At 44.8% G+C, this 23,248-nt stretch overlaps 1 protein-coding gene across 14 annotated transcripts in view; it reads right to left on the bottom strand.

The window, feature by feature from the left end:
* The window catches only part of HUWE1 (HECT, UBA and WWE domain containing E3 ubiquitin protein ligase 1), a 143,268-nt gene that overhangs the window by 10,817 nt on the left and 109,203 nt on the right, over positions 1-23,248 (bottom strand). For 10 of the 14 annotated variants that reach the window (XM_073798947.1, XM_073798948.1, XM_073798957.1 and 7 more), the window contains 23 exons: positions 22,567-22,781; positions 19,082-19,293; positions 18,436-18,618; positions 15,901-16,073; positions 15,403-15,551; positions 14,564-14,639; positions 13,585-13,683; positions 12,863-12,996; positions 12,507-12,675; positions 10,932-11,160; positions 10,123-10,301; positions 9,750-9,839; positions 9,435-9,589; positions 8,229-8,274; positions 6,432-6,719; positions 5,180-5,435; positions 4,855-4,985; positions 4,116-4,330; positions 3,738-4,038; positions 3,507-3,609; positions 2,155-2,701; positions 830-1,433; positions 7-125 (listed from right to left, as the gene is read on the bottom strand). In XM_073798947.1, the coding sequence (XP_073655048.1) occupies positions 7-125; positions 830-1,433; positions 2,155-2,701; positions 3,507-3,609; positions 3,738-4,038; positions 4,116-4,330; positions 4,855-4,985; positions 5,180-5,435; positions 6,432-6,719; positions 8,229-8,274; positions 9,435-9,589; positions 9,750-9,839; positions 10,123-10,301; positions 10,932-11,160; positions 12,507-12,675; positions 12,863-12,996; positions 13,585-13,683; positions 14,564-14,639; positions 15,403-15,551; positions 15,901-16,073; positions 18,436-18,618; positions 19,082-19,293; positions 22,567-22,781 (4,673 nt within the window). The remainder of the gene's footprint in view (positions 1-6; positions 126-829; positions 1,434-2,154; positions 2,702-3,506; positions 3,610-3,737; positions 4,039-4,115; positions 4,331-4,854; positions 4,986-5,179; positions 5,436-6,431; positions 6,720-8,228; positions 8,275-9,434; positions 9,590-9,749; positions 9,840-10,122; positions 10,302-10,931; positions 11,161-12,506; positions 12,676-12,862; positions 12,997-13,584; positions 13,684-14,563; positions 14,640-15,402; positions 15,552-15,900; positions 16,074-18,435; positions 18,619-19,081; positions 19,294-22,566; positions 22,782-23,248) is intronic. The other 4 variants (XM_019943494.3, XM_019943500.3, XM_073798954.1 and 1 more) reach the window with 3 other exon arrangements.

Raw genomic sequence — 23,248 nt, 5'->3', positions numbered from 1 at the left:
ACTCACCTCCACAGAGAGCTGGAGCTGATTTTCAGTGAGGCCAGAGGATACCATCTTAAAGTCTGTGCTGCTGCCGATATCACCCACCTTCGCTGGAGATTTGCTGGCCTTAGTAGTAGTAGAAGCTTTGAGGAAACAGAACACTGTAAGCCTCTGAAACTCACATGCCAGAGACTTAAGTGGCAGAGCCAATCGCTGCACTGCCCAGGGCTTCAAAATGGAAAAGTAGTGAAAATGAAGATCCACCCCACATAGCCAAATCCAAATGACTTGGGATACCAAGGACTCTTATGACTGTACCTTCTAAAGTGACAAAGAATCCCAGATATTTCTCACAACTGTTCCCCTACCATCAGAGGGCCCTCTGAAAGCCCCCCTTCCTTCAAAATCTGTTTCTTCAAATGATTATTAGTGTGCCACAGGGCTCATTCCCTTCACTTCCTGGGGTGGCCTGGCTACTTGATTCTACCCTGATTCCCACTGTATCCTGCCTGCTCTTGAACTGCTTCCTCTGAGAACTGGCTCCCTCGACTAGGCTAGAAAGACTGGGGATTCTTTAAAGACAGGGACTTTCTCCCCTTCCTCCTTTTTGAGCTTAGCCTAGGGGAAGCCACATTCAGTGGTCTCCACAGGAGTGGTGGAGGGGGGAGGGAGGGGAAAATGGAGAGAGAGAACTTGGACCAATGAGGGTGAGAATTAACACATTTGGCTCTCACAAACACAAACCACGCTGATCGCTGTCATTTAGGGAGGAATACCTGGGTGGGGCAGAGTTGGGGGTGAGGTGGGTGTACACACCCCACAGCTCCCAGCCTATATCCACACTTACTTGAAACAGTAGTGGTAGAAGTCGTGGGGGTAGTCACTGTGGTTGAAGCGGCTACAGCAATGGTGGATATAGTCGTGGCAGCAACCAGGGGCGGAACAGAAGTGACAGGGGTGGTTGCAGCAGGGGGAGTGGGTGTGCTGGAGGCAGCAGTGGTAGTGGTGGTAGATGTGGTTGAGGTGGCAACAGTGGTGGAGGAAGCACTGTTGCCAGAATTAGCCTGTGCTTCCGACACTTTGTTTTCTGGGAGAGCAATTGAGATGAGAGAAAGGAGTCTGAGGAGTTTCTCAGTTAAGAGAGAGCTCCGGCGGATGACTGGGTGTGACAACATGTTCATGAGCTGCCCCAGTGGAGAGGCCTCGAGGCTGTATGGGGAAGTTTCCCCCTCACCACCAGCGCTCACTGGCACTGACTTCACGGAGTTCTTGCCTTTCCGGCTGACATTCATGTTGTCCAGTTTTACCAGTAAGTCCCAGAAGTCTGTGCAAATGCCACTGCTCGTGGACTGTGAAGAGCATGGGCTGCAGGCCTGCTTACTGCCCCTCTCCCGATCACTCTCACAGTTTGTTTCTTTGGTCCGCTGCTGTGTGAAGTGGCTGGGAAACACCTGCCAGGAAAAGAAGGACAGGCTTGGTCTAGGAGGTCTACACAGAAAATGTCTTGTGACAAGGAAAGACAACTGGCTCCTAGACTCTCCACTCCTTTGGACAGCTTTAGTAACACTGGAGAGATGTAACATAGGAGTTTTATCCAACTGATGTTGTGAAGCAGCCTAGAGAAACTAACAAAAGCTCTGTAGGGAGACAGACGATTAGCAAACTTTTCTGAACATCTATCTCTATACTTACAAAATGGGGAGGATACCTACACGGCTGTGCAAAATTGTTGAGATTACCAGGCATTTTGCATAGCGCCTGGTATAAGGCAGGCCCTCAACAAATGGCAGCAAAGCTAATGAAAAAGAGGACTGAAAAAAAAAAAGATAAAAAAAGGACTGAATTAAGTTCTAGGTCCAGCCAGCTCCATCACTTACTAGCCACATGACAAAGCCACTAAAGATTTCTGTATCCCAGCTTCTTCATCTGTAAAATGGGAACCATGCAGACCACTGAGGGTTGTTTGATGGCTGAATGAGACAATGCATAAAAATTGTGAAGAGTGAACACAAAACCCCCACAAAATTATTTACTGGACAACCTCCCAGAAACAATACAGGCCTCAGCACCAATGATGAGGACCTGGTAGCTCCCTCAGAGTTCAGATTTCACTACACTATGGCTGACAACCATCTTCCATCCCCAGGAGTTGGGTTCCTCCAAGCTCCTCACCTTGGCTAATTGAATGAGTGTATCCAGAACGTGTCTGCAGACAACAGGAGCAGCCTGGGGGTGGATGTGGACAGTGGAGCCACTACTTGCATGCTTCTCAGTATGTTTGCGCCCCCCTGAACGCTGGATCTGGAATATATTAGTCCTGCAGCCTAGGGCTGCATCCATGGATACTGAGAGCCAGGAAAGCTGGTTGGAGCTCTTAGACTCCATCTTGTGTAGCAGGTCCAGGGGCCGGTTCTCATGGCTGCTTGACCCGCAGCTCTTGCTTGACTTTTTGCCCTTTTCCTCACTTGAGGAGAGCCTGGGTGTTTCAATGCAAAGCTCACTCTCACTGCTGCGCTGCAAGATGGAGAGCAGGCTTCGGATGACCCAGTGGCGGGTCTGGGCATGGTAGCAGAGATTTCTCAGTACTCGATGTAGACGGCTAGTATTGAGCTTCGGCTCATCCACAAAAAGTAGGACCAGGAGACAAGAGAGGGCTTCGTGATCCAGGAGGAGCCGTCCTCGGAGGCGTAGGAGAGTGTCCACATTACTGCCAGAAGGCCTGGAACAGAGCATGGTTTCTGGGTAATACTTCGGCTAGAGCTCTGGGATCAGGCATAGGCCTAAGGGAGGGGGATGAGCTGGATACATCCAGGAGGCTCGAGCAGGGAGGGTGTCCAGTCCAAGGACTCTTAAGGATTCTTAATAGTAACAACAGCTGTCTCCTTGAGTGCCTACTATGTTCCAGACACCCTACAATATCTGTAACAGCTTCCTCATGGGGCTCCTGTAAAGACTAGAGAACCACCCAATTTTGAGATGATGAGCAAGAGGCTCAAACAGGTTAAGTGACTTGTCCTACCATCACACAACGATTGAGAAGAGAGCAGAGATTGCAGCCCAGGTCTGTATCAACTGCTAAAATTGGACTGCCCATAAAGTCCTAGGACACAATGCTTACTTTGGCTTTCTATAGACTACCAGGAGGTTGCCTGCTGAATAGGGACTGATCACTCTACGCTCTGGCCTCGTTAATAATGAACTCTTCTGCAGCCTAGATATTGTAATCTCAAGGCAAGCGGTTCTCACTGTTTTCCTATTTGTGTGGGAGGCAGGTGGCTTTCCTTGTAACCACAGCTAGAGCCTGCTGCCTGCCTACCTTACTTTGTGATTATGGTCTACAGTAGCTACACTAACCAGAAGTGTGGCTTTCTGAAGGGGGAGTCCAAAGATCTGGCTTCCCCAATTCATTCAAGTAAACATCCTAGAGAGGTCATTCAGCCTCTCCACCTATAAATAAAGGGAGTTGGACTAGTAGTAGACATGGAAGGTGGTATGGCAAGGAAAAAAAGACAGGCAAAGGGTACCTATTATGGCTGCTGCTACCCCCCATCTGGAAGGTGCCGCCTCTCTGCACGGCAAGCCGAGTGTATTGGACCCCACGGTTGCCACTCAGGCGACTGGTGAAGGCTGGAAGGAAAGAAAAAGGAAACTGAAATTGGGGAGGAGGTGTGTGCTGAGCTGGGTCCAAGTAATACAAAGGGGAACAAAGAGTCTCATGTGGCCAAAGCCAGACATTCCAGAGCCCTCCCACTTGCCTCCCTCTGTACCCGGGCTTCGAAGAATGGCAGAGAGTGCAGAGGTGCTGCTGTGCCCAAAAAGCCGCTCATGCATGAGCTGCCTCTGCCGGGCTTCTTGCTCTCGCCTCAGGGCTTGAGCCTCAGCTGCAATGTCAGGTGGCATCACGGCCAACACGCTGTCCTCCATGTCCTCTAGGACACTACGGCGCAGGTCTGAGGGCAGAGTCTGGATGAAGGTCACAGGGTCCATGGGGGTGTCTGAGCTGGCATTCTGTGCCAGTTCCCGTCGCTGTTGCTCAGCTCTCTGCTGTGCCAGTACCTACAGAGCAGGAGGAGTCAATGGGGGCATACCCACAGCCAGGTAGCCTGGCACCACCAGCCCCCCCGCTCACATACTTCCTCCTGGATGGCTGGAGGCAGGGCAGCCAGGAACTCAGGGCTCACTTCGGTCACACCAGGATTCCCCACCACTGCAGGAGCTGAGCTATTTGTCGAGGGGGCAGTCCGCGTTGGTGGACGAATGCCCAGCTGGTTCTGTAGAACTTCTCGGCGAATGTCATCAGGGAGAGCGGCCAGAAAAGAGGGGTCCACGCCTTCGGGAAGACTAATACCTGAGGGGATATGCAAGATGTGAAGGGACTCTCACTTCTACTGAAGCCTAAAGATGTACTTGGATCAAAGAAACCCATGGCCTTGGATGAGGGAGACCAGCTTTCTCTGTCCTCATTTCATGCCAAGGACACAGGGGACAGAGAGAAGGCCCACCCACCCTTCCCTAGGCTCAGAACAGCTGTTATATGCCAAGTTCTGTGTGTGCACTGTCACTTAACCTTCAAGACCCCACCATGTAGCTATCATCACCCTCTCAGTATCAATGAGGATCAGGGAAGTTAATGGCTCCAGGTCCCAAAAGTAGGAGGTGGCAGAGAGGGGATTTGAGCTAAGATCAGTCTGACTCCAAAGGCCTGGGTTCATTCCATTGTGTAGCATCAGCTTCCTCTTACTGCAGGCCCTCCCCCCATATATATGCCACCCGCCATCTGGATGGAACGGTTCGACTGGTGGGCATTTCCATGCCAAGGGTTACTAGAAGCCTAAACAGCCCCAGGATGGCCTGAGCACGCATGAAGCTCACCTGCTAGAGGATCTTCTTCTTCACTGCTTGTTGAAGGCAGTGGTTCTTCTAGGATTCCCCGGGAATCTGCTCCAGAAATGGCCACGGCAGAATCTCTGGTGGAAGAACTCTCAGAGGATGCAGGGGTAGAGCTAAAGGAAATCATTTTCAGGTTCTCTGTATTATATTTTCCCACTTATAAAATATTCCTATAGTACCCCCTTTCTCACAGAAGCCAAGTTGATTTCCCCAGTATACAAAGCATGTGTACTGGTTACTAAGTATGAACGTGGCTTGAAATACCCACCAACACACCCTGCCCTCCTCTCACTCACACAGTGCTTACCTGTCCTCAGGGGGCTGGGTAGGTTCCCCTGACCCATCACTCCTGCCTTGCACTTCTGTCACAACTGGTGGGGCATCCCCAGGAGTGGAGCTGCCTGCTGTGGGCTGCTCAGAACTGCCAGGTGCTGAGGTGTCACCCACAGCTTCCTCCAGGGTGCAGGAAGCCAGGCTGCTGGTGTCCATGGGAGAGCCTTCCAGTTGACTGCTGACAGCTGTCAGAGCATCAGAATCTTCAGCTCTCTCTGGGGAAAGAGAGGCTAGGAGGAAGTCACATGGAGAGGTTAGATCTCTGCTTCGAAGAGGGGGAGGCTGAATTAAGAAGCAGCCAGATCAGACTTCTCACTTCTTCACCTTCACTTCACGCTGGCCTGATGCTCCCCCCTCAATCTCATTTGCTTTAAAAAACTCATCTCAAGCCCTTTCTATTATCTGTTGAACATTTATGGTGTTCCAAGCATGCCTGTGAAACATCTTCTCTAGGCACCCAAGGTAAGGGATCCTGTCACTTTCAGATTTCCTGCAGGCATCATTTACACAAGCTCTTTGGTTCTGCTCGTCTAAACAAACAAGGTTCCTTTAAGGCAAAACCCCCTACACCCTAAGGTTTTTCCAGAGCACGTCACAGGCAGTATAGTAAAGAGCAGGAACGGCAAACAGGCTTGTTTACCCTGTTGGAACACTGCTGAGAAGAATTTTGAGGCCCCATTTCAAACCAGTGGGAAATAGTGCCATGAGATAAATGGTGTTGCCAGGATGGGAGAGCTGCTAAGTGTGCGGTCACGTGCTTGCCCATTCCTGGAAATGTTGAAGAAAAGCAAGCTTCAGAGTTACACAGATCTGGATTTTAATCACAGCTCAACCACTTACTGAGTGACCTTGGGCTAATTATTTCACTTCTGAGTTTCAGTTTATTCATGGAGATAACACCCTCTACTTTGGATGATTGTTTTTTAAAGAAGTTAAATAATAAAATAAGCATGGCATGATAGCCAGGAACAGAGTGATCACCTCAAACTGTTGGCACCATCACTAGTATCATTAAGACACTCCGATGTATATATAATCACTTGAGGACACAGAGAAGAAACCTCAACTTTAGCTAAAAAGGTAATGTGCAATGTGAGACCCTACTATGAGGGCTTGAGCTTCTACTTTAGAAATTCTCTAAAGTAAGAGAGTAAAGAGAAACTACAAAGATGTCCATTCTTCCCCCCTGTTCTACCCCTACCCGCAAACCTTGAAATTCTACTCACTTATAGTGGGAGCTGGGGATAGCTCCATCTGAGTTGTTTCTGCTTCTCCACTTGGCCTTGTGGGACCCAATTCCTCTGGCTCTACAGGCATCAATAGCTGGGTAGAGCTTCCCGCTTCTCCAGTCGGGGACTGCAGCTCTTGAGGAATCTCTCCCAAGGCTGGTGGGGGTGGGAGTGTTGGTTGCTGTTGTGAGGGCTGCAGAGTGACAAGGGTCTCCTTGGGCTCAGATGTAGCTGCATCAGTTGAAGATGGGGTTGTTGGGTAGCTTTCAGGCATGGGAGTCCCATCTTTCTCGGAAAGAACGACAATGGGGTTGTTAAAAGGCAATCAGCCAAGGACCGGGGGAGCCACTCAATCAGCACATGTGGCATGACAAGTATCCCACTCAGTCAGTGATGCAGGATTCCCCTCAGTCACCAACTGCTCCTAGGAACAGCTCGTGGCTGTTCTGGTATACTCAGGATGAGGGCTAAGGCACAGTGCTATCTTAGTCCCAAGAACCAAAAGATCTGACTCTTTGTAGATCCCTATGAATTAAATCCATTCTGTGCCCTGGGTGGAAGGGGGAGAGTTCAAGTCACTTTATAATACTTGCCTCACCCTAAATACCACCTGTCCCCTTCCACCTCCCTTTTCTTGCAGTCCTGATTATCCAAGGAACATCTACAACTCTGTCTGATGGAGGCAATGGTGTTAAGACTAAATGTGAATATGCAACACACCAGGGAAAGTAGTAAGTTGTATAGTTATCTTCTAATTGGGGCTTAAAATCCCTACCCCACAACAATACAACTTACTACCTCACCCCGGCATGAACAGAATCCTCTAGCAAGGGCAGTAGGCAAAAGGCCATTTTACCTGATGACAGACCCTTTCAAAGACCTTCTACCAGATTCAGGGCACCAGGACACCTACCCTCTTTCACTGCTTTAAAAAATACTGTGTAGGCTTTGGTACAATCATTTCCCAACTCAAGTGCCAAAGGAGACAGAAGGTATAGGGAAGTAGAAGAAAGTTCTGAGGAAATAGGGGTGGGGGAGACATATAATACCATATGGACCAGTTATTAGAATCACAAAATGGCTACTGACGTTAGGAAAATTAGGAGAAATAGAAAGCATATAGTAGTAATACCAGTTAGCCCACCGAGCTACCTTCCCCAAAAGCAGATTGCTCAAGGCAACATTATTAGACTTTTAGATTCCACAGACCCACGAAATTTATAGAAAAAGGAAAAAATAAAGAGACAAGAGACTAACACAGGATCACCAACTTTTAATTTAGCCAAGAAAAAAATCCCATTAATATCATTTAATAAAAATATTTTGATACCAAAAAAGTAGGAAATACATAATCTCTGTAATTTATAATAGTCCTTTAAATTGAACAAACTCGGCTTTTTGAAAAACTCATTAAACCTCCCTTATTCTGTTCATTTCCACTGAGGACTAGCATTTAGGAACCACTGTCATCAGGTGTTCTCATTAAGCACCACACCATGGGGGTCAGTAAAGGGGACAGGACACATGGCCTCACTACACATGCCAGAACGCAGTACAGCATAATCAGAATGAGAACCTAAAAACACAGCACGTCGGAGGGGAAGTGCACCACCGTGGGAAAGACAGTAGACTGTATAGTTATCTCCAAGATGGGGTATGACCCTAAAACTATACAATCTACTACCTCATCCCACAGAGCACCAGTGTTCATCTTCAGCCCACCTGGGCCAGCTATTTGGGTCAGGATAAAAAACCAATCAATTAGCAAGAAGGGGAAAAGGGAGGGAGAGTTACCTGAGAGGTTCTGTTCAGTGGAGTCATTTGTCTTAGATGTAGTACACTGCAAAGAAAAGGGACAGACCAATGTGGGACTTTGCAAGCACATGAGATAGAGGTCAACTTTAAAATAGTTGCCATCTCCCACATATGACACATATGACCTGGATGGAAGATGGGCACTTGAGCATGCAAACATACCTCCAATTTCTCTAATACATACTCATGCTCAAGGATTGCTTGGGGACAAGGGAGAAACTGTCAGGGGGCTGACTAAACAAGGAGAGGAAAGGATAATAAAAACCACATTGGAGATGGGCTTGGACATAGGACATGACCTGAACACAATCGTTGAGACAAGCAAGAAATTCTTAGAAGTTTCATCTATATATATTTCCCTTCCTTGAGCTCATTTTGTACACTCTGGCTTTTTCAATCATATGCCAGGCTTATTTCCTATCCCTTTACATGTGCTTGAAACAATGTTACTATTTATTAGGCAAAAGTTCTATATAAAGGTATATTTGTTAGATCAAGCTTGTTATCATTAATTGAACATTACAATATCCTTTTAAATCTGATGCCCTGTTGAGTGCGGTATAATAAAGTCTTTCACTCAAGTTTTTTAGTTTCCTCGTATTTTTATCAGCATTTACTTCATTTATTTCAAAGCTATACTATTCAAGGTTCCAGAAGTTTCAGAAAAACCAAAATCATGTTAGAGATTTCACAAATTGAGCCCTAGAAAATGACATGTGGTCATGGGGTTCAGGGTAGGAAATCTGAAGCCTAAGCCCAACTTATTCAAATGTTGGAATGGAATCATATTGGTAAGGTTTCCCTGACACTTAAGAAGGCAATCCACCGAAACGGAATTGAACCATTAAGAGCATGGGCTTAGTCAAGGTCATTGTTCTTGTCTAGCTGTAGTCACTGAAAGTAGAGACTGTATAGTGTAACTGGTAAGTCAGGAGCTGCTCTGGTTCTGGCTCCAGTTTTCCCCAGCAAAACACCGGAGAAACAATTTTCCCTCTGGGTTTGATTTCTTTGCCCCTAAAAACCATTCAAGTGTACAGTGAATTTGAAGTGGATCATTTCTCAGTTTCAGTGTGAACGTCCTAGAATCTTCAATGACTCTTGGGGCCAGCCACATGTATGCTAAAACCGTGGGAAAGTTAAGGCAGACATAGCCAAAGATGAATCCTCCCAGCTCCTGGGAATCACCTGTGCACTCTGATCCCTGTTCTCCTTATCTTCTTTGCCTTTGTCGGTTATCTTTGTTTCTTCCTCAGCTAGCTGTTTCCTGCGTTTCTCCCGCCTTTCTTCCAGCTCCTCATCCCTCAGGAATTCCAGGTGATTGACAATGGGCACTTTAACAACTGGACCAAAGAAGCAAAGATCGGAGGCTGCTCAGGGGAGGTGGGGGAGAAAGCCAAGAGGCAGAGCTTGGGGCCACAGAGAACCAGGGAAACAACTTTCCATGCACTGTCCCAGCCCTGGAAGACTCACTACTGCCCTGATAACCAAACTGCCACACACCTGAAACACAGTCATGCATGCTCTCAGCATCAAGAACTTTGCATTCCTCTGTCCAACGGGTCAGGGCTGTGGGGATGCTGGACAGGGTCCCTGTAGAGAAACAAAGGAGAGTGAGACTCTTGGCATTGTCATGCATCAATTGATCCAAAAATTGCAGTATTTCCCTAACAGGACCCAATGTCTATCACAAGGTTTGGAACATCATAGGTATCCAGATATAATACGGTTTTTATTGCCCTTGGCTAAATCACTGAGTGGTTCTGGTTCCTATAAAATGGGATTTCTCCAGGCAGGGCAGATACTGTTCTGCTTTCCCTCAGCAGGGAAAAAGAACCAGACAAACGTTACCCTCTCTTTCACCACATAAACTTGCCTGCTTGGCTGGTAGCTGTACTCTGATCATGGAAAAAGTCATCCAGTAGTTCATCGTCAGACCGGGCGATGATGTGGACGTCATCGTTGCCCACTAGGAGGCGGGCCCGGCCTCGGCTTTGTAGGGGAAGGCTGCTGCTCAGCTGAAGGATGTCAGCAGCAGCAGAGGGACCAAGCAACCTGTAGGGTGATGGTGGGGTACCATGGTCACTGTACATCCACAGGGACACTGCAAACTGTTATTGTGAGATCCTTTCTGTATCCTCTACGAAATGCATGACATTATTATGGACCTGATCATATTGCACATAAGTCTTAGTTACTTTTCTAACTACTCCATCAGTTTGCAAACTTGTTTTGGGCTAAGGTTGCATATTACTCCATAGTTCCTGGAACAGAGTGAGCGTCACTGATAATACCAGGCACTGTGTTAGGGTATAGTATCTCTCTTATACACCCACTACCGTCTGTGCATTGACCATTATGATAACTATATTCCTTCCTTTCACTTCTAAAATTGTTTCTCCCTAGTGGGAGAAACTCTAAGCTAAAGGGCAGGGATCCTGTCCTGACCATATCTTAAGTGCTAAGTGTTTGGCATATGAGATGCTTAGTGACTGCTGACTGTATGTACAGGACACTTAAGCAGAAAAACATGTTATACAATTTGGTATTCTCCCAAAGGCTGCACATATAATCCACAAAGAAACAGGACAAATACATTATCTGTGTGTGTGACAAGAGCATTATCCCCCCAGGTCAAGACAATGCTGAAGCTCACTGAGCCCAACAATCTTCCTTGTAACTCACCTCTGGAGTATAAGAGGAGGATTGGGCTGACGATTCCCAGGGTAGTGAACGTGAATGGTGTGCCCTGTGTTGGCCGTCAGCTGCCTCAGGGTCCTCTGACTGCGCCCAATGCCCTGGGTGAGACGCGTTGTAGAAGAGCCACTGCCCAGCGTCAGGGAACTGTGGTCTGCATGGCGTACCATCAGTGGGTGGGTGGTAGGGATATTTCCTGGGGATGGGGGGATGTCTGCTGCAAGGACAGTATGCGAAGGGGTCAGTGCCAAAAAGAAATTTCTTCTGTGGTTGTTCAAGCAGAACCATGTCTCCTGGGCCTTACTTCCTCACACGGAAACCTGAGCTTTGTCCTTTCTCCCTCATTCCCACGCCTTATCTACGATCACTGACACTACCATGGCTTATGCCACCATCTCTCACCTAGATACTGCGACAGCCTCCTAAATAGTACTTGCTCCCAATCCATTCTCTATACTAAGCCACAGTGATGCTTGTAGGCCCCTCAGAAACATGCTGTTCTCTCCACCTTGACGACTCCTCTCCCCCTTCTTCACCTGCACTTTTGTTTTTGGCCTAGATATCACTTTTTCTGATTCTACAAATGGGTCTAAAAACCCTTTACTCTGTGCTTTCTTACCATACTACAATGTAATGCCTGCTGACTCATAATTCCTAATAGACCATAAGCTCCTATGAGGGAAAAGGATTGTTTTCTTTTTTATTGCCGTATCCCTAGCACCTAGGACACAGTAGGCACTCCTCAAATATTTGTTCAATTTGCTGAATGGACAGAGGCTCAACTTAATAAGGAAGATTGATGGAAATCACAAAAATGCAAAGAAAATCACAAAATAGAAAGTATCTTGAAAATTATGTAATCCACCCCATTTTTTTTTCTTTTCACATTTTTCATTTACAGGTGACAAACTGAGGCTCAAAGGTGACAAACTGAGGCTCAAAGAGGTAAGAGACTACTTGGCCAAGACAACAGACCAGAACAGTTCAGTGTTTTCTGCTATATCATGCTTGTGATTTGGGAGTAAAGACCTGCCTTCTCAAGACAGCTTGGTTTTAAGAACTGGATGCTAAAAGGGAACTCTGACGTTGATGGGGGAAGAGAGAAGAGATTCACTCTCTCCTCCGAAAAGATGCATTTTTGATGAACAGAGTGAATGTGTTCAAATCTACTCCCCAATGCCAAGCTCAAAGGTGTCTACCCAAACTCTCAAGATCCAGTGTTACAGACATAAGGATTAGTGATTGCCCTATCACTGTAGCGTACACATGGGTGCCTGATGCAGTCAGCCTTGGTCTCATTTTTTTTTTTAATTCAAGCAAATCATCAAGTTGTCCAGGCTCTAAAATGGCTGGCTGCCTGTTTACTGAGGTGGAGAGAACAAAAGGAGCCTCTCACAGTTCCTCCTTCTAGGTATACACTTACTGAGAGAGATGGATTCAGATATCCCTTGCCCCAGGAAGTTGGCATAAGAAAAGAGGTGCTTTCTGTATCAGATTGATAGCTGCTCTAGTTCAGGGTATAAGAAGCAAGAGATAAAACCCAGCTGAGCCCCTGTGTCTTACTAGCACTGGAGAACATGTTGTCAAACTCAATGATGAGATCATCCTCCCGGTCAAAGCGCTCAAATCGGACCAAGGGAGAAGCGTTCATATCAGGGTAATCCTCATCCAATTCCATTTCAGAGCCATCGTCGTCATCGTCTTCATCTCCCTCTTCACCTTCATCATCCTCCTTAAGGGGAAAATAGGAGATGGAGAATTGCTGGAGGTAAGGATTTTCTGAAGTCTGGTGTCATGGCCACATTTGCACATGAGGGAGGGAGGCGTTGAGGCTAGCAACCCAGACTGTTGGTTTTCTCCAGCTGTGTGTTCCCATGGAAGAGGACGTCTGAACCAACCCAAACACAGTCCCCCCTCACCTGATCATCTTCCTCATCTTCCTCCTCCTCCTCCTCTTCATCCTGACTATCATCCTCATCCTCGTTACTGCCACTGCTGTCCTCTTCCTGAGTGTGCTCCTCCTCATCCTCAGGGTCCAGGATATTCATGGAATCTAAAACAAAGGGAGCACATTGGAGGACTATACTGAGTAGCTAGAAAACAGGCTACTGTGCAGGCCAGCAGATTGAGTGGGAAGGCGATGGGGTATTTGACTCTAGGAGAGGAAGAACCAGATCTGGGGTGATGTACAGACTTAGTGAGCCAGCCCCGATTTCCTGAGAGTGCCAACCAATGCATCAATATGCTGAGCCATGCGGCTGAATGTGGAGGCTGGCTATAGGGTGGTGCTTGAGGAGCCATGGTCTAGGACTTGGCCAAGTCTGTTGGTGCCCCCTTGCCTTTCCAGCCCTACTTTGCTACTGACTGCATCCTGCTGGTAAGAAGGAATCTGGAGCGATGATAGCAGGTGGGTGAGAAGAAAGCGAACCAAGTAAGAAGTGACAAACTTTTGGGCAAGCAGTAGTTAACATGTTATTTGAAAAACTGGCTGAGGATAAAGTGGATGGTGTATGTCAGCGCATGCAGACAGATGCTTCCTTATTCTGCACATGTGGGCAGCTGCCTCCAGGAAAACCCTAGTATAGTGTCTGTCAGACGTGCAGGGCAAGAAGGGAGGCCTTTCCGGCCTCGGCACTCTCACCTTCTCGGTTGGCCTGCAAGGTGGAAGCTTGGCTGAGGTTGGAAGGAGCTTCATCCATCAGCACGTCCTCTTGTGATTCATCCTCTCCACTTCTGCTCACTGAAGGTTACAGAGCAGAGCCTTCACTGAACAACAGAGGACTTCCCTTTCCAGATTGGGTGGGCCTAAAGTAGCTATGTACACCCAGCAGATATCCACTATTTTTCTGGATGAGGAAGACCTGGGTTCTCTGCTGTTGACTAGCTAGGTGAGCTTGGCCAGTCACTTTACCTGTCTGAGTCTCAGTTTCCTCATACGTAAAATGGGATGATCACATCTGCCCTGCCAATCCCACTAACTGTGAAACCACAGAGGATAATGGGTGTGAAAAAGCCTTGTCAAGTTTAAGAATACATGTCTACTTCTGTTTATCCTTTGATTTTCTTCATCAATAAAATAAAAACAAGTAACATACCCTTGGAGCCAGGTGACAGTAGAGTACCTTTGCTGTTTTTCCTGAGTTGTAAAAAGCAACTTTTTTACAACTCAGCTGTAAAAGTTGTAAAAGATCCTTAGGGAATGATCACTCTTTTTACACTACTGAGACTTAGAGGCAGAAAGCTCCTGGATTCACTGAAGAACTGAAAGGAAAGTACTTTCTCACCCTACAGCCTCCATAGCCTCCTCTAGGCCTCCATGAATAAACACTCTTGATGTGCCTGTAGCCTCCTCTAGGCCTCTATGATGTGCCTGATGTATTATCTATACTGATGGCCACCCCCTCCACCTCCCCGACACAGGCAACACTTCAGACCAGCCACAGGTCTGTAGATGGCTTGTGAATTTCTCATCTGTAAGACTGTCAACATCAAGACAAGCAGCAATCTAGGCTGGCTATGAGCCCTTAGGCAGAGCTGAGCAAGCAGATGATGAGAAAAAGGGTCCTCCCGAGAGAGACTGAGGCAAAGGAAGAGGCTATACTCAGTTCTGGGGCTCTCACCTATAATTGTACTGTTCCCAGATCCGCCATCCCTCTCAAGCAACTCATCTATCAGGTCCTCCAGCTCATTCTCAACCTGGAGAGAAATAGAACATATATATGGATGCACACAAGTCTATCATTGTGCTGGTGCTCAACCCTAAAAAAAGCCAGCAAGGGGGCATATATTTCTAGGATAATATGTGACAGAGGATGTTACAGAAACACCACACACTTGGTGCTAAGAGCACAGCAACTACCACGTGCTGCCAATCCACACTCAGACTGCCCTTCAAATGGGTCCATCCCAGGTATCTGAGACCAGATTAAGTCTTTATACTCTTCAGGAATTCAGGAATACACGCAGATCTCCTTAGAGCTAGCAGCTCAGGACTGTAGGCCCCATTTCTTACCATTGCTACCAGCTCCAGAAATTACAATGCTTTCTTTAGGGTCTGTAGAAGACTGCCATTTGAATGCCCCAGTGAGAGCTGGTGCTATAGGCACAACAGTGATGTTAAGGAGCGTCCATTAATGACCAGAACCAAGTAAATCAAAGACCCTAGGCCCAAAGAGCTCAGGCCAGCTTTCTATATCAACATTTCACCCATGCCTATGTTTTCTTGTTGGGATCTACTCCATTTTATAGATAGTATATGGCATCCTGGCTCTGCACCCACCCCTCATTTAATACAATTCAAACACATTTACTGAGCATCTACTAAGCATTATCATCTGTGCTCCTCTGCAAAATAGACAAATGAATTTAGGCAAGGATCTAAAGTACTCACCCACCCACACCACTTGGGGGTTTGGTTCAGCACCACAACAGGGGTATGCTGGGTGATCTGCCTCCCTACCTGCATCTCTTGTGAACTGAGCACCTCAGGCTGCCCAGCAATCACCACTGAGTCGGTTTCAGCCTCCCCATCCATGATATCCCCATCTGCCACCTCTGTCTGAGTGACATCATGATCCTCCTCCTGCACTTCTGCTTCCCCAGGCTCGCCTGAAACAATCAACCAACCAGCAAAATAATCAAAGGGTGCCTATGTGCAGGGCACCATGAGACAAGCGTAAGACAGTAAGGTCCCTTCCCTGGGCAAATTTACAAGTTCTCAGAGAATACATGAATGGGTGACAAAGGAAAAGACAAGGCTACGTGTGAGGATAGCCAAATAAGGCTGCAATTTTAAGGAATTCTTTGTGGGGCAGATTCCCACGCCACTATGACAGATCTGTGGAAGGCCAGCAAGTTCCCAGGGAAACAATACCAAGCTAGAACAGTTGTGATGCCATGCCCATAAAATAACTACACCCACCCGGCCAGCTCTCCAGTCCATTGGCTGATTCCCTACCTGGGTCCTGTTGGTTGCTATTAGAGTCTTGAGCAGCTCCTTGGGCATCCTGCTCAGACTTGCTCTTGCTAGAAGCACTCTTGCTGCCAAAAAGGCTACTGGGCTGGTTCACAATCCGGGAAAGTGTTTCCAAAGGCTTCAGAGCAGCATTGACTGTGTTGGCCATGTTGGGACTGAGATAAAGGAAGATACAGAGATGAACTGAGCACAGAAATCCATACTAAAAGGAACCAAGGCTCATCAGAGTAACAACTGATCCCAGGAATGGGACATGGAAGGTACAAGGTGAGCCTGAGATATCTTGTTGTGCCAGAAGGCCTTCAAAAGCAAGAAGGCTTTAAAGAATTAATGGGGTCATTACCACAGGCCAAACCTTAGCATCAAAAAGAATAATGATGGTAATAGATTATAACACATTAAATATAATCTGCAGCCACAGGGAAACAAATGCAGGCAGAAAAAGGTCTTCATTATATAAGAATGCCAGCTAATAAACAGGAATGAGAGAATCAGAAAACTATCACTGCAACCAGCAATGTTAAGTGATCTAGGTAAAGACCACTAGTGAATGCTAAAACTAGTGAGTTAAAAATCTTCAGGGCATAGGATATTCACGTGATCTTCACGTGAACTTAAAGCATCACCTCACGGATAATTTGTTAATACAAAGTGGAACTCTAACCATTAACTATGTGATCAAACTTAGTATCACCCAATAATGGGACCAAGTGGCATTATGCGTCTACTGATGTGATGCACTGAAAAAGGCAAACATCACCTATGTAGCATTCTTGCCAAAAAAAGTTTACCCTGAACCTAACCATAAGGAAGCAATTAGACAAATCCAGACTATGGGATGTTCTATAAGACATTCGACCTTCTGGACTCTTCAAAACAGTCAAATGTCAAAAAAATAAGAGACACGTGGCAATCAAATACAATGAATGATGCTCTCTGGATCCTGGATCAACACACTCTCCTCCGGGATAGAAAGACATTCTTGGAATAATTGGAGATAGATGAATATGAAGTACATAGTGAGTATTATTATATTAATGGTAAGCTTCTTAGAGGTGATGACGGTATTTTAGCTATGTAATGGAATGTTTGTTCTTAGGAGACACATGCTGAAGTATTCAGAGGTTAAGCATCACGTTTATAACAAATTTCAAATGATTTACCTCACGAAAAGAGGAGGGGGGGGAACTAAGGCAAATAGGACAGAATGCTAACCACTGGTTAATCTAGGTGAGACATACAGTGCTCATTATACTGTGAGCTCAAAATTTTTAAACATTTAAAAAAACTGATGAGGTTGTTATCAAGTGAACAAAGAAGTCAGTTTGAAGAGGTCCCACAAGCCCAAAGGTGTAATGAAAAAGAACATGAAGAATGAGCATGAAAAGAAGGATAACTGTAGTGATCCAAGTAATTCAATCAGATTTTAAAAATCAAGGAAAATTCATGAGTCCATAATACTACACAGAAAATAGAAAGCCAGAGCTCATATTTGAGGTGGAGTTTAATCCATTTTTGACTTTACTCTGAAAATTGGTGACTGAAGGGAAAAAATTAAGTTTTTATCCTGGCTTTTTAGTAGGAACTGTATTATAGGGTAACCAACTTTCCCTCTTGAACTGGAGCTGGAATCACAGAAATATAGCAGCTAATAATGTAGAAGGAATGACAGAAATTACAAAGTTGTCATCGATAACCCTCTAAGAAATTAAAAGACACAGGCAAGGATTATCAACTGGTGTTAAGACCATTAATTAGGTATATGGTTGATAGGGAACTAGACATTTGTACAGTGCTGAAGTAATAACACTGTTATTTTCTGGTAAGAAGGAGGAAAATATAACAGTACAATGATGATTATCACTCTACCCTAGTGGTCAATCTTATCATGATTAATGGTAGTTCAAAGAGATGCATTTCCCCATGATACAATATGAAATGTACATCATCATCTATGATATATCCTAGCCAAATAATGTTTAAATTGCTCCATTAAGCCTCTACCTCTAAGCTTACAGCAAACAGGGAGTAAAAGCAACAAGTTAAACTACACTTCGTGGAACCAAGTGGACCAAATCTAGGAAAACATTCTACAGGTCTGATCACTTCAATAAATTCGTTCATGAACAACAGCAATAAAATGAAGATTAAAAAAATTAAGGACCTGTATTAGAATAACAGAGACTCAGAGGACATAACCAGATGTAATACAAGGTCCATAATAATCTTCTTACAATCATTAAGAGGGGGGAAGCTTGGGAAAAAACTACTGATACAGACCAACTCATGAGTTTGTGGCAAATGAGAGAATTAAGGCCCAAAGAAAGGAAAGTGCCTTGCTTAAAAGCAACAATACTAAGAACTCAGGTTCCCGCCTACATCCAAACTCTTCCTATCACACTGGCTGCTAATTACTTATCTGGCAAGGATACATGAAATACTAGGCAAATGGACAAGTATGAAGCACGATTAAGAAGAGGGCAAAAGCCTGGTGCTGGAGGTCAGGAATAATTTTACCTGGACAGGTCCAGGCTGTGAGGCACTCTGGCCAGGTCATTAACCAGTCCCTTCTTCAGGAAGAGTCGAATGATGTTGTTCATGCCATTGTGTTGAGTCTTGGCTGTTGCACTGCTGTAGAAACTGGAGGTGGAGGGGCAGGACTCCATGATAGTACTGATGATACACATCACTGCCTGAAGCCTAGGAGAGAAGTTTGACATCTCTATCACGTGAATACAGCCCATTCTTAGGCCACGTCTTCACTAACTTGCCTCAGATAACCCTCCTGGTTTCTTCTGTGTTTCCTTCTGGAAGTAACATCTAAACAAGTAAGAAAGAACTCACTCCCTGGGTGGAGGCATTCTTCATTTTCTTTAAACATAATTTGAAAAAGTAAAGTTGAATAACCCCCTCAACTTCTTACTTGAAGACCCTAGAAATATAATGAAAACATCCCTTTGTTTTCTCTAAGCCGTTTACCCACCTCCTCCAAGTGTCATTAGTACTTTGGGTATTTGGTAGCACTAGAACTATCTGAGAGAACCAGAGAATGTACAGTGCCAGGATGACCAGAACTCTTGTTCAAATGCAAGGAATCCATGGGACAAGAATGAAGTTAGGGGATGCTACTGGTTATTAGCACTAAGTCAGGCACGGATTTTACCTGGCATGTTTCTCTGTACTCTCAGCCATAGCCAGTGCCCTTCCCAGGGCTGCTTTTACTTCATTCACAAGGGCCACCTGGGCATCTGTGCCACTCCCTGCGGCAGCCAGGCTTGCGAGGAATAGGCGGGCCAGGGCAGGTGTATCCTTGTCTTCTGCATTCTGGGTATGTGGGAGGAGGTGGTCCAGGACAAAAGCTAGCACACTGCAGTCCTGAAAAGTCATTAATCGTGACATTTACTCACAAGCACAATTACGCCATACTGTTTGCACATCAACAAGGTACACGCATACAGAACTGATCCTTGGAGTCATCCAGTCAATGATTATCAGGCCCACTTTATAGACGAAAAAACCAAGACTTAAAGGTGCAAGCCAAGTGAGTAACAAATCTTGAGTTTATGCTTCCAAATTCCATTCATTTTTCACAAGCTTACACATCTTCATTAATCTGAGGCCTAAAGAAATGTGGCTTGCCAAAGAACTTAAGTCAATGGCGATGATTCAAACCTTGATCCCTAATTCAGTGCTACAATTACTCCAGTTTCTAATTAAATTGTAGTATTTACTGAAACCTACAATGTGCCCAGGACCCTGGGCTAAAAATTGGCAGGGGTTGAATGAGAAACACACAGCACAGTCACAGATATGGATATGCAGAAATAGTTAATGCAGTGTTACTTATCAAAAAAGGCCCAATAACAGGGAAGGAAATTAAGTCAGACTTTCCCTCCCCCTCTAAAAATGATTTCTGCCCTGATAATTCTTTATCTTAGAAAGAAACTTAGTTCTGTTGTCATTCAAGTAGATTTTGGATCAAAATGCAGTGGCGATTTTGGAACTAGATAGAGATGATGGTTGCACGACACTGAATGTAAAATGCCACTCAACTGTATACTTTAAGATACTTAGTTTTATGTGCATTTTACCTCAATTTAAAAAATGCATTGAAGGGACCTCCCTGCTGGTCAAGTGGTTAAGACTCCGAGCTCCCAATGCAGGGGGCCTGGGTTCGAGCCCTGGTCAGGGAACTAGATCCTGCATGCTGCAACCAAGAGCCCACATACTGCAACTAAAAGAGCCCGTGTGCTGCAACAAAGACCCGGTGCAGCCAAATAAATAAATAAATATTTTTTAAAAATGCATTGAAGAATTCTAGGCTCTGGGTAATAAGATAAGGTGACCCTGTTAACTATTAGAAATAAAAATTTCCCAGTAGTGAATAAAATACAAAGTTAAAACAGTTTTCTGAAAAAAAGTGTAACATTACCAGTAAAAACTGAAAAAAAAAAAAAGCCTTGCAATTTGGGCAACTGAGTGGATTCGTGCAACCATGACTGAGTGGAAGGAATCTGGATTTGAAACCAGAGACCTGGGCTCTAATCCTAGTCTTGCTACTCTGAAGTGTGGCCTTGGGCAAGTTACTGACCTCTCTGAGCCTTCTCTTCTCTCTGTTAAGGGGAGCAATACCAACAACCTTGCAGTGCTGAGGTGAGGATTATCAATAGTATCTATAAAGCACCTATGAGTACCCAGTACCAGTAAGTGGGTGACTTGACACATATTAAAGCAGATACTTAATAAATTTGCAATTAAGTGTCTTATTCCATAAGTATGCTATTATAACTACAACTGGCATAAATGAGTATAAGCTTTGAAATAAACGCCTAATGTATACTTAATACACACATTCCATAAAGGGCTTATATCCAGAATATATAAAGAACTCAGTAGAAAATAAGAATAAAAGACTTGGACACTTCACAAAAAAGAATATACAAATGGCCAATAAAGACAGGGAAATTTTAACCACAATGCAATACCAGTATGAACCTACTAGAATGGTTAAAATGAAAAACAGGAATACCAAGTATTGGCAAGGAGGTGAAATAATCCAAACACCCATATGCTGTGCTGGTGATAATATAAATTGACACAACTGCTCTGGAAAATTTGTTATCAGTTGCTAAAGCTGAACAGACCAGCAACTCCACTCCTAGGCACATAGCACCCAACAGAAATATATGAACTCACGTATGAACGTGTGTTGAGTGTGTGTGTATAAATACACACACAGACACGAACTTATGTATGTACCAAGACATTTGTATGAGAGTGAGTGTAGCAGCACTACTTTTAATACTTCCAAAAGGAAAACTAGCCAACTGTCAATAAGCACTAGAATGGATAAGACTGTGTTACATTCACACAATGGAATGCTATACAGCAATGAAAATAAACTAAAACTACACACAAAGATGTAGTTGCAAACATGTTAAGCAAAAGAAGCCAGACACAGAACATACTGTAAGATTCCACTTATATAAAGCACAAACCCAATTCACGAACACAAGATAATGGTGACCTTATGGAAGTTCAAAGGGGAAGGGGAGATGTGCAAAGGTGTGAGTGGGATTAGTTTTTGTGGAGTTTCTAATGTTGAATTTAGTGGTAGTCATCCAAGAAAAATTAACTGGTGAATCACTTAGGAGTTGTGTATTTTTGTATGCATTTTAAAAGCTTGCATTAAGATAAAAATAGCTTAAAAAATGGCAGCTGCTGTCATAGATTCTTTGTCTGCAACATTATTGCCCCTGTTCCATTCTCACACCCTTTACTGCTTACTAACCATAAAATAACTATGTGACCTCCAAAACAAGGTCTCCTTTATGAAAAAAACCTCCTTGGGTACCCCTTTTACATATATGGGAACATGATATGGTTTCTTAAAGTGTCCTTTCACTTGAAAAATCCAACCTGAAGATAATTCTGTATCAGGACATATAAAATATGACTTCATTCTTTCCCATGCTCTACTGATGAACATTTAGGCTTTTCTTATATTCTATTTATTACCAATACTATTACCACATCAGGTGTCTTTGCACAGGTGTGAGTACATCTGGAAGATAAGCTCCAATACTGTGTACTTCATTTATTCTCCTGTCTCCTAGATACCTTTACCTAGGTGATCCACAGATACCTCTCAAATTCTATATTTTCTCTTCAAACCATTTCCTCCTCTAACAAAAGGAATAAAAAAAACAAAACAAGAAACATCTCTCGAGTCCTTGATTTCACCTTTATCCTCCAAATCCCATCTCGTCCATTTCTACTGTTAAAACATCTCTTCAACTCATTCATTTCCCCCACCAACTTCATCAAGGTCCTGTATTACCTAGACTACTATATCAGCGTCCTGACTGGTCTCTCTGACTCCAACCTTGCCTTTTGCAGTCTCTAATAAGGCAGACCAAGTGATTTTCTACAAAACAAATTAACAAACTACATCAACTCACTCCCTGCAAATGAGCCTGATGGCTCCACATCATGGAAAAAAAGGCCTAGCTCTTTAATGTCTTAAGAGGCCTCTGCCTCTCTCATCACTGGGTTAGCATGCACGGGCTCCTAGCAAAACATCCAACACATAGCAGGTATCCAAATGATTAACAGTATAAAATATTAAGCAGAAATTAGAAATCTTACCTCTTTGATCAGCTCAGACTGGCCCACAGTATAGCTGTAGTTGGCAATTAGGGTAGCAATACCAACATAGGATCTCACCAACTCTGCCAGAAGCCGAAGAATAGTGGAGGTGGGCATTAACGGTTTGCTGCCCTTGCCTTTCTGCTTGCCTTCCTCAGACGCCCGGTCCCCTTCTTTATCTTTCTTCCCATCCCGAGACTCCTCCGGAGTTGAAGCTGTTGAGAAAGAGCCAAACACTGGTTCAATTCCACACTGGAATATTGGCAAAATCAAGTCTTAGGTGGAAAGGATACTTCAGGCCACTAGTACAAATTGAATGCCCTCCTCCTACTGCAGTGGAAAGACAGATAGCTAATATGACACAGGTCTCAGATGTGCTCTACGGATATAGTTACAACAGACAGGCTTTACCCAACTGTTCGCACATCTTCCGCCATTTCCCTCCTCTTATACATTTTATGTTCCAGAAATACTGTACTAATGGTAGTTCTCCAAACATGCCTTGTATACACTTTTTACCTCTTCTTCCCACATGTCTGTGTGGCACACATTTACTTAATCTAGCTAAGCTCAAAAGATGATCTCCTCTATAAATGCTTTCCTGCTTCATCCAGGCATACTGACATGCTATCATTATCACGTGCCCACTATATCTTATCCCAGCACGCCTCCATTCCAGCAG

The sequence above is a fragment of the Tursiops truncatus genome, chromosome X (assembly GCF_011762595.2).
Source record: "Tursiops truncatus isolate mTurTru1 chromosome X, mTurTru1.mat.Y, whole genome shotgun sequence".
In the NCBI taxonomy this organism is placed as follows: domain Eukaryota; kingdom Metazoa; phylum Chordata; class Mammalia; order Artiodactyla; family Delphinidae; genus Tursiops; species Tursiops truncatus.
The sequence above is the reverse complement of the archived record's forward strand: the minus strand, read 5'-3'. Positions and strand labels throughout refer to the sequence as shown.